This window comes from Cydia splendana, chromosome 2 (assembly GCF_910591565.1).
Source record: "Cydia splendana chromosome 2, ilCydSple1.2, whole genome shotgun sequence".
Classification (NCBI taxonomy): Eukaryota; Metazoa; Arthropoda; class Insecta; order Lepidoptera; family Tortricidae; genus Cydia; species Cydia splendana.
In genome coordinates this window covers 31362291-31378952 of record NC_085961.1, presented here as the reverse complement: position 1 = coordinate 31378952, position 16662 = coordinate 31362291, and the positions used below count along the sequence as shown (strand labels likewise).

General features: G+C 40.4%; 1 protein-coding gene across 2 annotated transcripts in view; it reads left to right on the top strand.

Annotated features, from left to right (window-relative positions):
• The first annotated feature begins 883 nt into the window (after window positions 1-883).
• LOC134806156 (uncharacterized) overlaps window positions 884-16662 on the top strand; it is a 31607-nt gene continuing 15828 nt past the window's right edge. The window contains exons 1-6 of one of the 2 annotated variants that reach the window (XM_063779442.1): window positions 884-1040; window positions 1453-2818; window positions 3077-3269; window positions 7110-7268; window positions 13968-14045; window positions 15502-15598. In XM_063779442.1, the coding sequence (XP_063635512.1) occupies window positions 1038-1040; window positions 1453-2818; window positions 3077-3269; window positions 7110-7268; window positions 13968-14045; window positions 15502-15598 (1896 nt within the window). In that variant the 5' untranslated portion in view covers window positions 884-1037. The remainder of the gene's footprint in view (window positions 1041-1452; window positions 2819-3076; window positions 3270-7109; window positions 7269-13967; window positions 14046-15501; window positions 15599-16662) is intronic. The other variant, XM_063779443.1, reaches the window with a different exon arrangement.

The window sequence follows — 16662 nt, the reverse complement described above, 5'->3', positions numbered from 1 at the left end:
CAAAAGCAGACGACATTGGTGTATAATGTTGATCGTTTGTGAATTATTTGCTGAACATGAGTTGTAGCTTGGTTGTAGCTCGATTTTTATTTAATGGCATTTTTTTTCAGGTCAGTTTTAAACTTCCCTATAAAAATGAGGAGGAAAACTCACATTTGCTGTCACTGTCAAATCACATACATTTTTTCAAATAAATTGTAAACATTCTTCGATTTTCTACAAAATACTCCAATATTGTGCGACAAATTGTGGAAATATAGGATCTGCCTTTTTTCCTAAGGACCCGATATGCATAAATCGGTGAGAAAAAGCTTTAGGTATCAAAAACGAAGGCAAATAACAAAGACCGATTTTATAGGCTGCATTTTAGGGAGGTAAATATTTTTTTCGGAAAGAGTAAATACACAGGTAAGCTAAGTTTTAATGAATAGTACCTACATCATTTAGGGCATGGCTTGGTCACACATCTGTACTCCAGATGCAGCACGACTGATAAGAATATTTTTTTTTTGATAAATCGCAAGTATTAAGTATTAGTAAAAAATTCGCAACCATACACTTGTCACAAATCGTAAACAATGACGGTGACAGGTTGCTGGGGCGACATCTGTCCTAACAGTTCAGTGTGCCTCCTCCTCCTCAAAAGATATATATTATGATATAGTTGGTCAAACCAATTTGTCAGTCAGTAAAGAACCAGGAAAACTATACTCATCATTTTCTTTTGGGTTCTAGTACTAGTGTAAGACAAAGATAGTATGATTATCTCTGTCTATGATTGAAATGAGACAGTCCTTTGACAAACTATATATTATTATATCATAATATCATCTATGAAGCTCGCATCGCAAAAGAAAAAAAAACGCCTTGACGTTCTCTCGTTTCAAAGTCGTCATGTTGCGTCAAAATTGCACTTGTACATATAATTAAACGGCTGCGAGCATGTTAGCTCGCGCCTGCCACTCGCGCCAGTAACAAAATGTGTTGCGCGAGCCGTACCAAGGTCTCTAACTACATTCACCTCTAGTAGTTGGATCATGGTAAGTTGACCCCTTAGAGGCCTCGGACTTAATTCGTACATTCTTTCATATAAAGCGCTCGGCCAAACCCGTGCCTTAATTTGCCGCTCGTCGCGTCACTTGCGTACAATACGCGGCCTTAGTTTTGTAGCACAATCCACACTGAAATGTAAAGAACCTGTATTAACTAACCCTTTCATCACCACTGAAATTTTCTAAATTCACCCCCCTCCCCCTTTCTATACTCTGGCCCGGCATCTTGCGTCTTATTATCTATTATGGATATTTTTCGTTCAGGTTTGTAAGGGTTTGTATAATAGACTACAGACATATGAGGCATTTGCGATAATTAATTGCTACGGTGTAGCAATCGTACTAAACCGTATTAAGAAAACTTTTGTTTGTTGAGAGAATATCCTTCCTTCCATTTCAGGAGGAAGAATGCTTGGGTGGTGAATTGATTTGCGTCGTAAACAAAACAGATTCCGAGAAAAGCATCGCGACGACGAATGGGGACTCTCAAGAGTGTACGGAGGGATCGCAGTCGTCGGTTAAGGAGTCGCAGTCCTCGGATAAGGAGTCGCGGTCCTCGGACAAGGAATCGCGGTCCTCAGACAAAGAGTCCCGGTCCTCGGACAAAGAGTCACTGTCCTCGGATAAGCAGTCGCGGCGCACATACGTGCTAGCGGCCGACAGCGAGAGTGAGCCAGCCTCCCTCTCCCCTTCTCCCTCACCCACCCGCGCCCGTCCCGCCCTCCTCTACGATGCAATCTCTCTCAGGAGCACATCCAATGTTAGCCAGAACAAGAAATTCACCATTGACGCCGCGGAGCCCATTCAAGAGGAAGGGTTCGCAGACGCGAGCGACGTGCTACCCAACTGCCAAGCTGTCGACGATGGCCCGGACACCGCGCAACTTCTTATAGAATACTCATTGCACGCCCAGGAGACCTGTACTCAGACGAGCAAAACTATACTCGAACTGGCTCAGACAAATTACGTCAAATGTTATACAGACAGTAATGCCATTGAAACACAAACCTCCCGCGTATCCATTGTCGAGAACAAAACTATAGAATACAGGATAGAAGTAACGGGGTCGCACACGCGATTCACGAGAAATGAAATTCCCTCGCGAATGAGCGGCTTCGCCGACGTCCGGCACCCGCTCGTCGGGCTCTGCCCCTCGCGGAGCGGCTCCGACGATTCCGGCACACTGAGGATAATCGACGACGAATCAGAAACTAAATCCACAGAGGAAATTGAACAATCCGACCTTAGTGACAATAATACTTCTAAATACGATACGTACTTCACTGATTCACTCGAAGACGACCACACCCGGCACGATGACGACAGCGACGCGAGCGTCCCGAAATCCGTGGATCGAGACGTCGAGGAGCTGTACATAAATCTAGAGAAAAGTTTCGATTTGCGTTCGTTTGACAGGCCTCAGTTTGATACTCATCGGTACGTCGCTCTATCCACTTTGTCTGAAGAAACGATGAAGGAGAGCTCGGTGTCACGGCGAAACATTACAAGAACCCAACCGAAAGAAAGCCCACACAGAAATATTGTCACGACGTCTGAGCTGAGGACGATCCAGCCGTCCGCAGAGGGTGAGAGTAAAGAGCAATGGAGACTGCCGCCTATCGGCCGGTGTGAGCGCGGCGGCAGCCCGCGGCGGCGCCCCTGCGGCCCTGGCGCCCGCGCGCCGCCCGCGTGCGCTTCGCGTGATCGCGCCGACATCGCCAGCGACCTGGCAGCTGGGGAACACGCCAATCTTGCTACCAGGATTGGTAAGAAATCAATTTTGTCCCTATTCTACAGTATTTGGGATATATGGAAGGATAAAGATCAAATATAAGAGATAAAAATAGGTACGGTGTAAATCAAAGTTAGTTACAGAAAGCACTATACCTACTTAGTGGCAATAGGAATGTGTTCATTCAATCATATCATAAAGGTAGGCAACTCTATCACGAATAGCTATCGTTCAACGCCGGTGCAGTAAGAACGAACTATTTGCCAGAGAGATGAATGCAACATTGTTGTAGGGTTCGTGGCTCCCGTCAACCCGCACCGCTTGCCGTCGCTTGTGAAGCGCGCGCCGGCGCCGGCCAGCCGCGGGGACGGCGCACCCGCCCGCTCGCTGCGCGCCTCCTCCCCCGACACCATCAGCATCGGCGGCAAGATCCAGCAGCTCAAGATGCCACCAGCTGACAATAAGCGCCTGCTCCACCAGTTCTCGTAAGACTCGGTTTAGGTTGAGTTTTTGAATAACATTAATATTGCGTTTGTTATAGAGCTTTTTTTATGGCTACAAATATAATGACCACCAAAAAATACTTTGGTACCCTAAATAAAAAAATCATGCTTACCAAAAAACTTAATGAACACCAAAAAAATAAGGCCTAAAAATACAAAAGTACCACCGTTTTAATTACGACTGCACTTTAAATTGTATTCAAATACAAAATAAATTGAATGATCACCAAAAATCATTAATGATCACCAAATCTTGAAGACCAAATTAGTGCGATATTTTCACCTAAATAAACCACTATGATTACCAAAAAATTTATACATATTACCAAATAAAGTAAACTGATGCCAAAATTACTAGCCCCTCCCGCTCAACCCCCCGTACCCCGCACCGCATACCTACCTAACCTAACCTACTTTTCTAGTAGCATTTCGTTATGCTACTAGAAAAGTAGGTTAAACTGCTATCAGCTGCTGCGAAATGCTGCTAAAAAAGTGGGTTGGGTTAGGTTTTAATTGCGACCCTTACAGAAACGAAATGCTACTAGAAAAGTGGGTTAGGTTAGGTTTGAACTGCGACCCTTACAGAAATGAAACGCTACTAGAAAAGTGGGTTAGGTTAGGTTTGAACTGCGATCCATACTAAAAATAAATGCTACTAGAAAAGTGGGTTAGGTTAGATTTGAACTGCGACCCTTACAGAAAAGAAATGCTACTAGAAAAGTGGGTTAGGTTAGGTTTGAACTGCGACCCTTACAGAAAAGAAATACTCCTAGAAAAGTAGGTTAGGTTAGGTTTGAACTGCGACTACTAGAAAAGTGGGTTAGGTTAGGTTTGAACTGCGACCCATACAGAAAAAAACCGGGCAAGTGCGAGTCGGACTCGCGCACGAAGGGTTCCGTACCATAATGCAAAAAAAAATAAATAAAAAAAAGCAAAAAAAAAAACGGTCACCCATCCAAATACTGACCACTCCCGACGTTGCTCTTTGGTCAAAAATCACGTTTGTTGTATGGGAGCCCCATTTAAATCTTTATTTTATTCTGTTTTTAGTATTTGTTGTTATAGCGGCAACAGAAATACATCATCTGTGAAAATTTCAACTGTCTAGCTATCACGGTTCGTGGGATACATCCTGGTGACAGACGGACGGACGGATGGACGGACGGACGGACGGACGGACGGACGGACAGCGAAGTCTTAGTAATAGGGTCCCGTTTTTACCCTTTGGGTACGGAACCCTAAAAAATGCTACTAGAAAAGTGGGTTAGGTTAGGTTTGAACTGCGACCCTTACAGAAAAGAAATGCTACTAGAAAAGTGGGTCAGGTTAGGTTTGAACTGCGACCCATACAGAAAAGAAATGCTACTAGAAAAGTGGGTTAGGTTAGGTTTGAACTGCGACCATTACAGAAAAGAAATGCTACTAGAAAAGTGGGTTAGGCTAGGTTTGAACTGCGATCCATACTAAAAATAAATGCTACTAGAAAAGTGGGTTAGGTTAGGTTTGAACTGCGACCCTTACAGAAAAGAAATGCTACTAGAAAAGTGGGTTAGGTTAGGTTTGAACTGCGACCCTTACAGAAAAGAAATGCTACTAGAAAAGTGGGTTAGGTTAGGTTTGAACTGCGACCCTTACAGAAAAGAAATGCTACTAGAAAAGTGGGTTAGGTTAGGTTTGAACTGCGACCCATACAGAAAAGAAATGCTACTAGAAAAGTGGGTTAGGTTAGGTTTGAACTGCGACCCTTACAGAAAAGTAATGCTACTAGAAAAGTGGGTTAGGTTAGGTTTGAACTGCGATCCATACTAAAAATAAATCATTATCATCATCATCATCATATCAGCCTTTTATCGCCCACTGCTGAGCATAGGCCTCTCTTCGAGTACGCCACTTATCCCGGTCCCGAGCCAATCTCATCCAGAAGTGACCCGCAGTTTTCCGGATGTCATCCACCCAACGAGCCAACGGACGCCAGGCACTCCTTTCGTCTATAAGCGGCCACCATTCCGTTAAAATTTTGGCCCACCTGCCATCACTCTGCCTGGCAACATGTCCCGCCCAGCTCCACTTCAGTTTGGTAATGACGTATCCGACGTCTTGCACCTTGGTGCGACGTCGGATCTCAACATTCCTCACTCGATCTTGAAGTGATGCCGAGCAAAAAAAAATGCTACTAGAAAAGTGGGTTGGGTTAGGTTTGAACTGCGACCCTTACAGAAAAGAAATGCTACTAGAAAAGTGGGTTAGGTTAGGTTTGAACTTCGACCCTTACAGAAAAGAAATGCTACTAGAAAAGTGGGTTAGGTTAGGTTTGAACTGCGACCCTTACAGAAAAGAAATGCTACTAGAAAAGTGGGTTAGGTTAGGTTTGAACTGCGACCCTTACAGAAAAGAAACGCTACTAGAAAAGCGGGTTAGGTTAGGTTTAAACTGCGACCATTACAGAAAAGAAATGCTACTAGAAAAGTGGGTTGGGTTAGGTTTGAACTGCGACCCTTACAGAAAAGAAATGCTACTATAAAAGTGGGTCAGGTTAGGTTTGAACTGCGACCCATACAGAAAAGAAATGCTACTAGAAAAGTGGGTTAGGTTAGGTTTGAACTGCGACCCTTACAGAAAAGAAATGCTACTAGAAAAGTGGGTTAGGTTAGGTTTGAACTGCGATCCATACTAAAAATAAATGCTACTAGAAAAGTGGGTTAGGTTAGGTTTGAACTGCGACCCTTACAGAAAAGAAATGCTACTAGAAAAGTGGGTTAGGTTAGGTTTGAACTGCGACCCTTACAGAAAAGAAATGCTACTAGATAAGTGGGTTAGGTTAGGTTTGAACTGCGACCCTTACAGAAAAGAAATGCTACTAGAAAAGTAGGTTAGGTTAGGTTTGAACTGCGACTACTAGAAAAGTGGGTTAGGTTAGGTTTGAACTGCGACCCTTACAGAAAAGAAATGCTACTAGAAAAGTGGGTTAGGTTAGGTTTGAACTGCGACCCTTACAGAAAAGAAATGCTACTAGAAAAGTGGGTTAGGTTAGGTTTGAACTGCGACCCTTACAGAAAAGAAATGCTACTAGAAAAGTAGGTTAGGTTAGGTTTGAACTGCGAATACTAGAAAAGTGGGTTAGGTTAGGTTTGAACTGCGACCCTTGCAGAAAAGAAATGCTACTAGAAAAGTGGGTTAGGTTAAGTAAGAACTGCGACTGTTACATGAATAAAATGCTACTAGAAAAAGGTGACGAAGTGGATTAATTAATTTTATAGGATAACGATATATTTTTAATTAAAATGTGATTACAGTTTTGGTGGTCATTTACTATTTTTGGTTTTACAATGATTATTTTGGAGTCATTTGCTTTAATAGGATAGCAAGATTTAAAAATTTGGTTGTAATTTTACATTAAAATGGAGTTCTAATTTCGGTGGTCATTTACTATTTTTGGGTTTACAATGATTATTTTGGTGTCATTTTCTTTAATAGGATAGCAAGATGTACAAATTTGGTTATCATTTCACATTAAAATGGGGTTTGAAATTTGGTAATCATTTACTATTTTTGGGTTAATAATGATTAGTTTGGTGTTATTTCCTTTAATAGGATAGTAAAATGTAATAAAATTGGTAATCATTCCACATTAAAATGGTGTTATAATTTTGGTGATCATTTATTATTTTAGGGTGGTAAAATAGATTTTTTTGGTATTAAATTTTACTAAATCTGGTGATCAGTTAAATAGCAGTTTTTTTTTATTGGGCAAATTTTACGATTGCTTGTTCGTGTAGGTATATTGATTTATGATGGTGGCTGATGGTATGTACCGTTGCGCAGGAGCACCTGGAGCCCGGACTGCCGCAGCTCGTCGCCGGACAGCGCTCACTCGCGCTTGGCCGGCGCGGGCGCGGCGGGCGCCGACGACGTGGCGGCGGCGGCGCGCGGCTGCGACGCGCTGTGCGCCGACGTCATTGCTCGCCTACGGCAAGCCTGCAGGTCAGTCGACCGGGCCAGAACTTGATGAAGGAAATTGACTTAAGACTCATTCCTAAAATATATATGTTGGTGTTAAACGTGAGAAAACGATGGAACGCCGTGGTTTGTAAATGCTGGTAAGACTATAGAAGAGGTTACCGCAATTAAAGTAGAGCGGCATGCGAAAAGCGCTTCGTCTGTAATAATAACTGCGTACACACATACATACTGCAGATAAATACAACAATATTTTATAAACCTTTATTTAATTTTCTTCTTAAGACTAGGTCATTTATAATATGAATATAAAAGTAAAATACAAAAACACATAAAAAAAAACAATTAAAAAATACATATAAACACATTGTAAAAAGCGTAACCTGGGGTGCCGCCGGCAGCGGGGCAAGGCCCAAGTTGCCAGTGGTCAGGGCCGCAGAGTGAGGTACCGACGTATGTACTATCCCAACAAAAACATAAATGTGAAATGAGAGCTAAGTTCTATATTAAAAAAACCAGCCAAGTGCGAGTCAGACTCGCACACGAAGGGTTCCGTACCATTATCTATAAAAACGGTCAGCCATCCAAGTACTGACCCCGCCCGACGTTGCTTAACTTCGGTCAAAAATCACGTTAATTTATTGTATGGATGCCCCGCTTAAATCTTTATTTTATTCTGTTTTTATTATTTGTTGTCATAGCGGCAACAGAAATACATCATCTGTGAAAATTTCAACTGTCTAGCTATCACGGTTCGTGAGATACAGCCTGGTGACAGACGGACGGACGGACGGACGGACAGCGGAGTCTTAGTAATAGGGTCCCTTTGGGTACGGAACTCTAAAAAGAATATGTGTCGTTGTTGAGTTGACTCGCCGACAAAAGAATTGAGATCTACTTATGTGCAATGGGTGCCAAGTTCTGCGCTGTGTAGGAAATCCTCAAATTATAAAGGATTATCTAACTAAACAACCATTACTAAACTAACATTAAAATAAACCTACCTCTTAGAAATAAAGGATTTGACTGGGCTAGTTACCAACAAAACTTTAGAAAATTTAGAAATTTTAGAAAAGTAATAGACAATAATAGCCTATACGTAAAAACTAGCCAAGACAAATCCTTTATTATTTCAGGATGATCTAGAAACTTGATATTTGGCATGAAGGTATTTTCAAAAAAACTTTTACAAAAAAAAGAAAACCGACTTCAAAAAGGATAAAATAAAATATTATCAGTTTTTAAGTATATACGTTACCAACTGATATGTTTGAAGTCGGTGCCAAGCCAAATTTGAAACATACCATGATTTTAGGGCGATTCGATAACAATGTGGCTATATGTATGTACGTTGGATTGCCTTACACGACAGCAATGATCATACTTTCTGTTGATACCTAAGAACCCACTGTCACTTTAATCCACCTTGGCGCAGTCCGTACCATGTTTGTCGGTACTAGTATAAAACCTATGCGATTGCCGACATGTTTTTTAAAGAGCAATTTTTACTAATTTTCGAACTGTCCATAGTACTCAGGTGTGGGATCGGGACTGAGTTATTTTCCGCCTTTTATCCAGAGAACTTGATTTCAAAATATAAAACATTTCAACAACCATCTACAGGGCTTTAACTTTTTACTTGCATGGCAAATTTCACCACTTTACATGGCAGTTGTTTAGCTGAAAAGGTGACAAAGAGACAGACAGAATAACGTTCACCATTATAATACCTATTAGTACAGTCACCTGCAATAATATGTTACTCTTCGAAGGCCGCAAAAATATGTGACACGCTCTTATTGGCTCTACAAATAAAATCGTGTCAGATATTTTTGCGGCCTTCGTTGTGTAACATATTATTGCAGGTGACTGTACAGTTGTAATGTGATTTATAGACATAAAGCTGATTATTTTTGACCGGCATTGTTACTATTTGTCTTGGCACCGGCTTCAAACATATCAGTTGGTAACGCATATACTTAAAAACGGATAATATTTTATTTTATCCTTTTTGAAGTCGGTTTTTTTTTTATAAAAGTTTTTATTTTTCCATTTTTAATTATAAGGCATTGTTCACAGCTTATGAGTGACGCGTGACGCATGAATGAAAAGAATAATGATGCGTATCACTAAATTCGTAATCATTCCTATCACTAATACAGTGTACAAATACAAAATCCAACCTCCAACCCAATCTCTCAACCCCCAGATCACTCAACCTCACAGCACATCAACCCCTGATCACGGAACCCCTCGACCCTGAAGCCTGAACCACCAACCCTTCAACCGCCATTCCCCGACTCCTCAGTAGCCTTACCGTAAGTCTAACACTGACATATTTGCTAGCGTGTGTGTAACTTACTTTCTATGCGTCCCGCTCGTACTGGCATCCTATTAGTTCGAGCGATATATATAGAAAGTAAGTTACGAAAGACGTTAGCGAATATGTAGTGTCTAACTCGTGGTAAGGCCACAGTTGCACTTCATCAAATGGGTTATTTTCGGGAGGAAATGATTGAGTTACTATAAAAAACAACGATGTCGCCATACTCGTACCTTTAAAAATTGAGGAGTTCCCTCATTTCCTTATGAATTCCGTCATCAGATTAGAACCAACAATATTATGGGAACACCTTGGAGGTTAACTTCGTCCAAACAAAAAAGAATTACTCAAATTGGACCACGGGTTACAGAGTAATCTACATTTATAAAATCATCATCATTATCATCAACAATCATCATCATCAGGTCCACATTAAATTAGTGGTTTTCAAGAGGAAATGCTTGATTTGCTTAAGACAATACCTAAATCACCATACATGTGCCTTTAAAAATTGAGGAGTTCCCTCAATTCTTCACGGATTCCATCATCAGAACAGCACCAGATTAATATGGGACGCTCTTGGAGGCAGTTCCCGTCAAACAAAAAAAGAATTAAATCGGACCACGGGTCTCGGAATAATCGAATGTCGTACATTTTAAGAAATCGTCATGATCATCATCAAAACAATCATCATCATCAGGTCCATTTCATCAAATTGGTGGTTTTCGAGAGAAAATGCTGCGAGTGGCTTAAGAAAACACCCAAATCACCCTACATGTGCATTTAAAAATTGAGGAGTTCCCTCAATTCCTCATGGATCCCATCATCAGAACAGCACCAGATTAATGTGGGACCACCTTGGAAATACCTTCTTTCGAACAAAAAAGAATTACTCAAATCGGCCCACGGGTCTTGGAGTAATCGATGAACATACATAAAAATAAATAAAAAAAAACATAGCCACAACCGAATACAGAACCTCCTCCTTCTATGAAATTGAAGTCGGTTAAAAAGCTATCAGATCTCAAGTAGAGCCAAGCTTCTAACTCTACAAGCCCTAACTTCACAAACTTAACACTTTAGTCAAAATATGTCGCTTGGCCGTTTCCTTACTACAAGAACTATCGTTTAATAAAAAATAATTAACAGTGAACAAAATTTTCACCTTACGCCCATGTGACGGTAGCGAAACGGCTCGAGAAACTTGCACTGGCACGATCCCGTGCATGGCCATTTCAGGCTGACCATGGGCGATTGGCCTATTCTCACGAACTCGCTGAAAAGCCGCTGTTATCAATCGAGCATTGTGTGGATGTCGTCAATTTGGGAAGTGTTTCCGATAGCTTTATCCTTGAGCTGCAGTTCCACGTGTATCAATAACTCTCGAGTATCGTAACCCATTTTAAAGAAAATCTAATACCAGTTTTGCTAATTTTTTGGTTTGTTTTGACAACCCGATGTGTTGACGACTTTTGAAATTGTCGGGATCCTTTTAATTTACCGAAACTTTTTTGACCAAATTTCGTTTCCCAACCATACCAACTGCACGTTTGTCAACTCAATATTTTCCATATAAACAAATAACAAATAACAAATTGAAAAAAAACACTACAAGACTACCTATATTTTTACCTAGATAGGTTCGTTAGTTGCCTTGTGTTCCTCAGAGCAGAAAATAGAAGCCCCGCGAAGCGGAGCTTCGTCGTCCGGCTGCCGGGTCTCATTTGCTTTAAAAAAAGGGATTGTTATCGGAGCCCCCCGCATTGAAAAAAACACTACAGGACTACCTATATTTTTATCTAGATAAGTTCGTTAGTTACCTTGTGTTCCTCAGAGCAGAAAATAGAAGCTCCGCGAAGCGAAGCTTCGTCGACCGGCTGCCGGTCGGTCTCATTTGCTTTAAAAAAGGGATTGTTATCGGAGCCCCCCGCATTGAAATGAAACACTACAAGACTACCTACCTATATTTTTACCTAGATAGGTTCGTTAGTAACCTTGTGTTCCTCACAGCAGAAAATATAAGCCTCGCGAAGCGGGGCTTCGTCAACCGGTTGCCGGGTCTCACTTGTTTTTAAAAAAGGGATATGCTACAATTACAATTGTTTTTTAACAATTAGGTAAGTCATACTTTTGAATATCAATATGTTGCGTTAGTCTAAACCACACGAAAGCTATCAAGATGGTGCTCGAGGGGCAAAGCCCCCCGCATTGAAAAAAAAACACTACAATTACTTATGAGTATGAGTTTTGTTTTTTAGGGTTCCGTAGCCAAATGGCAAAAAACGGAACCCTTATGGAATCGTCATGTCGGTCTGTCTGTCTGTCTGTCCGTCCGTATGTCACAGCCACTTTTTTCCGAAACTATAAGAACTATACTGTTGAAACTTGGTATGTAGATGTATTCTTAATCCAGTAACTTTGTCGAATTTAGTAACCTGGCTCTTTTGCGTCAAATCCAGTAGTTCTGATTTTTTGCAGACTTGTTTATGATGTTGGCCCAATGAATAATCTAAGTTTGTGACTTCGAGCGCCGAACGCAACTTTGTCAACGTAGGTACATACGTACGGTACGATCTTGTGGCTACCGGGCCAAATCAGCTTTGATTGACCTTAGAAACAATTGTGCCAACCGGCATCGCCTGAGACAAAAGTGTAATACTCACTGCACTTACTTAGCCTACGAATACAAGTTCGAAAAAATTATACATTTTGAAAGGCTTTATCTCGGAAAATATTAGATGTACAGAGACAATTCTAGTATTTTATTGTAGCAAATTTATTCTACTTTAAAAACGCCCTAGGATGTTACTATCAAAAACTAGTACTTTAGGGTTATAATCGCCCAAATCTAAAAAAAAATTGCGGTTTATTCGATTTTTGACAAAGTTGCGTTCGGCGCTCGAGGTCACAAACTTGGATTATTCATTGGGCCAACATCATAAACAAGTCTGCAAAAAATCAGAACTACCGGATTTGACGGAAACGCAAAATGTATAATTTTACTGTATTATCTGTGTATCTACGGAACCCTACATGGGCGAGTCCGACTCGCACTAAGTGCCAAGTCTTGGCCGCTTTATTTGTATTCTTTGGTAAGTACTCATTTGGAGTAATTAAAATTTGTTCAAATAAAAAGTGGCAACTTTTTTTGGATAACTGTTACATTTGTCATGTTTTGATATGATTTTGTATTCTTTGGCAACTAATAATTTCGAGTAATTAAAATTTGGTAAAATAAATGTTGCCAAATTAAGGAAATCTCAAAATATTTTTTTGCATATCGTTCTCTTGGAAAATATTTATATGCGACTTATTTAGTTGGGAAATGATTAGTTGGCTTTTATATTTTTGGGACACACTGTTTGGGATATGAAAAATCTGGCAAAAAAAATCGGTAATCCATTAGTAACGCGAAATCGTCATGTCAAAGTTGACAAAAAACTCTTTAATTAATGTATTGAAACCTCCATACATGAACGCAACGATAAGGATGACAATAATTTTATTATGTTGTCTCAGTTTTTTTACCCCCGTACCACGACATGCCTTGTACCACGTGCTTTAGCGATATGAGTAACGACAATTACGCAGTACACCCACTACATTGCGTGTGCTTATTTCGGAAATTTAATTGAGCAGTTAATTCACATAATTATGATTTGCTAATACACGCAAACAACTGCTAATGGATTATATTATTATCAGTTTTAATAAATGCCCGCATGCCGGTTAGGGGTTGTGCACAAATCACGCGAGGTGTTTTCGACTACTTTATGACCCCCCCTCCCCCTTGGTGATATTTGGTGAGGTTTTTGGCTAGCCGTCCCCCCCCCCCCCTCACACAACCTCACGTGTATTTTTTTGAATTTTTTTCTTTCGACCTAATTTTAAGATAAATTGTGTTTTATATAGTAAATCTTGTTTATTTTTCTATTTTCGTTAAATAGACTCGCTATTTTGAAGTGCAGAGTGAAGTTTTATGTTTAACGAAACCGAGAAAAAGTATCTACTCATGTGGTAGGTTTTTTTTCTTAGTTTCGTTCACTGTAGAAAAATACACGTGAGCTTTCCTTATACCCCCCTCCCCCATACGTGATCTATCGTGATTTTTTCGTGACCCCCCTCCCCCTATCGAACCTCGCGTGATTTGTGCACAAGCCCTAACACACTGTACCTATAATATGAACAGCTTGCGCGATCGGCGACGAATGTTGGACCTCTTTTTTCTGCACATGGTCGTAAATGGACAAATCAAATGCAGCAACCTACTCGAGAGAATCTGTATAACCGCACGGCATGAACATGAACCCCCCAAATATCGCCAAATTAACCATCGTCATACTCCATTTAAAATCAAATTATAAGTTTGTTATCAAGTTAACGTTTACTCACTACTTTAGCAGTTGCGCATGCGCGCGGATGACGTTCGAGCAGCAAGTGAACCGGTACGAGGGCAGCGACAGCTGCGGAGCTAAGTGGTACTCAACACACAATTCTTTTTCAACATCTTTTCACCAAATCATCCTTTGATAATCTTTGATTTATTTTTTTATTAATCAGTTCACAATTTTCACAAATAAGCTTACTTACAGTCTATAAGTATAGTTCGTGTTTTTAGCATTAGAAAAAAGGTAAACAATCTTGATGTGTATTTTAATTGAAAAACATGTTTTAAAAATAAGTTACGGCAAAAAATCGTTTTTCTCTCAAGATCGCTTACTTTCTTTCTAATGCTAAAAAAAAACGAACTATAGACCAAGGCGCTTAAAGGTAAAGTTATTAATGTTATTATTCATATTGCGTATAGTTTGTAGGTTTCTAATAGACCCCTACGGCTAAATCCTTTGTCTATTGTTAAGTAAAACCGCACGTGCTACTTACCTGCAAAAAAGGGTCTTAATTATTCTATCACAACACAAGCCTTCTTGAGCTTACCGTGGGGCTTAGTCAATTTGTGTAAGAAATGTCCTATAATATTGATATTGATATTTATATTTATATCTGGCACCTGAGCGCGGGCTAGTCCAACGCTCAAAAAACCAGTGTAGGTGTGCTCTCCGATAACGCGCCTTTGTTACGCATCTCGATGACATATTTTAGACTGGTTCTGTAGCGTTCGACTCGCCGGCACTCAGCTAGTACTACGGTTACGGTTTCTGAGTGCCGGCGGGTGAGTGAGTTGAACGGACCACACACATCCTAACAAAATACTTATCCATTAGTTAATTTTAAATCTTATTGCAATTTCCATAGGAATTGTAATTCAATTACCTGGGTAAAGTGATCGAACGATTTTTTATGCAGGTGGTTGTGGCACGTGGCACGAGCGGTTTTACTTAACAATAGACAAAGGATTAGCCGTCGGGGTCTATTAGAAAGCTACAAACTATAATATACATACTTACATATTATGTTTATGTCACACTTACACCAAGTATTTAGAATCACATCACATGTCAACGTTATACAGATAAAGAAACAAATTCATTTAAATTAGGCTATGTCAATAATTAATATTAATAGTTGTAATAAATTAAATAACATTAAAAAATTCGTACATGGCTCTAATAATTTGGCAAGGCGCATGATAAAAAATGTCAACATCATGTTGATATAATATGTTATTATAATAGGTACTTACTATAGTCAGTCCGAAATGGCTCAAATTGTATAAAAAACCGGACAAGTGCGAGTCAGACTCGCCCACCAAGGGTTCCGTACTTTTTAGTATTTGTTGTTATAGCGGCAATAGAAATACATCATCTGTGAAAATTTCAACTGCCTAGCTATCACGGTTCATGAGATACAGCCTGGTGACAGACGGGAGGACGGACGGACGGACGGACGGACAGCGGAGTCTTAGTAATAGGGTCCCGTTTTTACCCTTTGGGTACGGAACCCTAAAAATAGTATTAAATAGAAAAGTGTCCGCAGGGCGGTGGTGGTGGAGGTGCTGGAGGATATCCCGCGGCTGTTCCGCGGCTTCTGGCCCGCCGTGCCCGAGCACCGCCTCGCAGACCTGCTGCGACTGGTATGCTATGTTTATAATCAACATTTTACTTATAAGTATTAGCTACACATCACCATTCATAAACACAGCACGCCATCGAATCCTATCATGTGGCATTCATTTTAAAGCCGTTTGATAGAAACGCACTTCTCTTTTCCTCAACCCCTTTTCATCCAATGTGTGTGAGTTTGCAAACACTTGTGTTAAGTGGGCGGTTCACCGTACGATCATTCATATTAGGTACCATCGCCCACACTCTTAACTGACAGTTGGTAGGTAAACCTTATTATTACAAAAGGCATAAGGGTAAATTTATAAAGAGGGTGTTTTTTCGACATTTATATGGCATTTTTTTTTTGGAAAACCAGATTTAAGGGTCCACCGATGGACAGTTAAGAGTGTTGCTGTTTGAAGGTATATTCATTGCAACCGCAAATGCGTAATATGGCTGCTAAGTGCGTTAACAAAGTGAAGTGCCTGATTAAATAATCAGCCAAGTCCAAAGAAAAAGGAACGGCGACGCAGCAACCGTGTGTAATATTACACGAACCATTTCGAGCTACTTTTGACCCCTTCACAACTTGAAACCTATCTAACCTACACACATGAAAATTGGCACATTTATTCAAGTCCCTTAGCGTATCCAGAATACAAATTTTCATAAACGTAGCTCAAACAGTTATTGATAAATTTGCGTTTAAATAAGTTTTTGGCAAAAATTAAATTTTTGGTACAATAAGCTTTTATCGCTGACTGTACTTTTCTTACGACAGACAACTAATACTCATCGAGACAATTCTAAAAACCCCTAACACAATTAGGTTGCGTTGTTTCATCCCAGAGTTCCTATGGCCACCTCCTGTCTCCGTCATTAGATCAGGTCGACAGTACCATATTACTGTATTGTCATCAGAACTACATACAGCTGCCAATTTTCATGACGCTACGATCCTTGGAAGATGGTTAAATTAGTTACCTTAGATTCCAAGACATCGACCTAATAAAAGCTTGTTAAGGCCACCTCCGGTCTCCATCATCAGATCAGCTCGATGGTACCATAATATTGCATTGTCATCCGATTTATA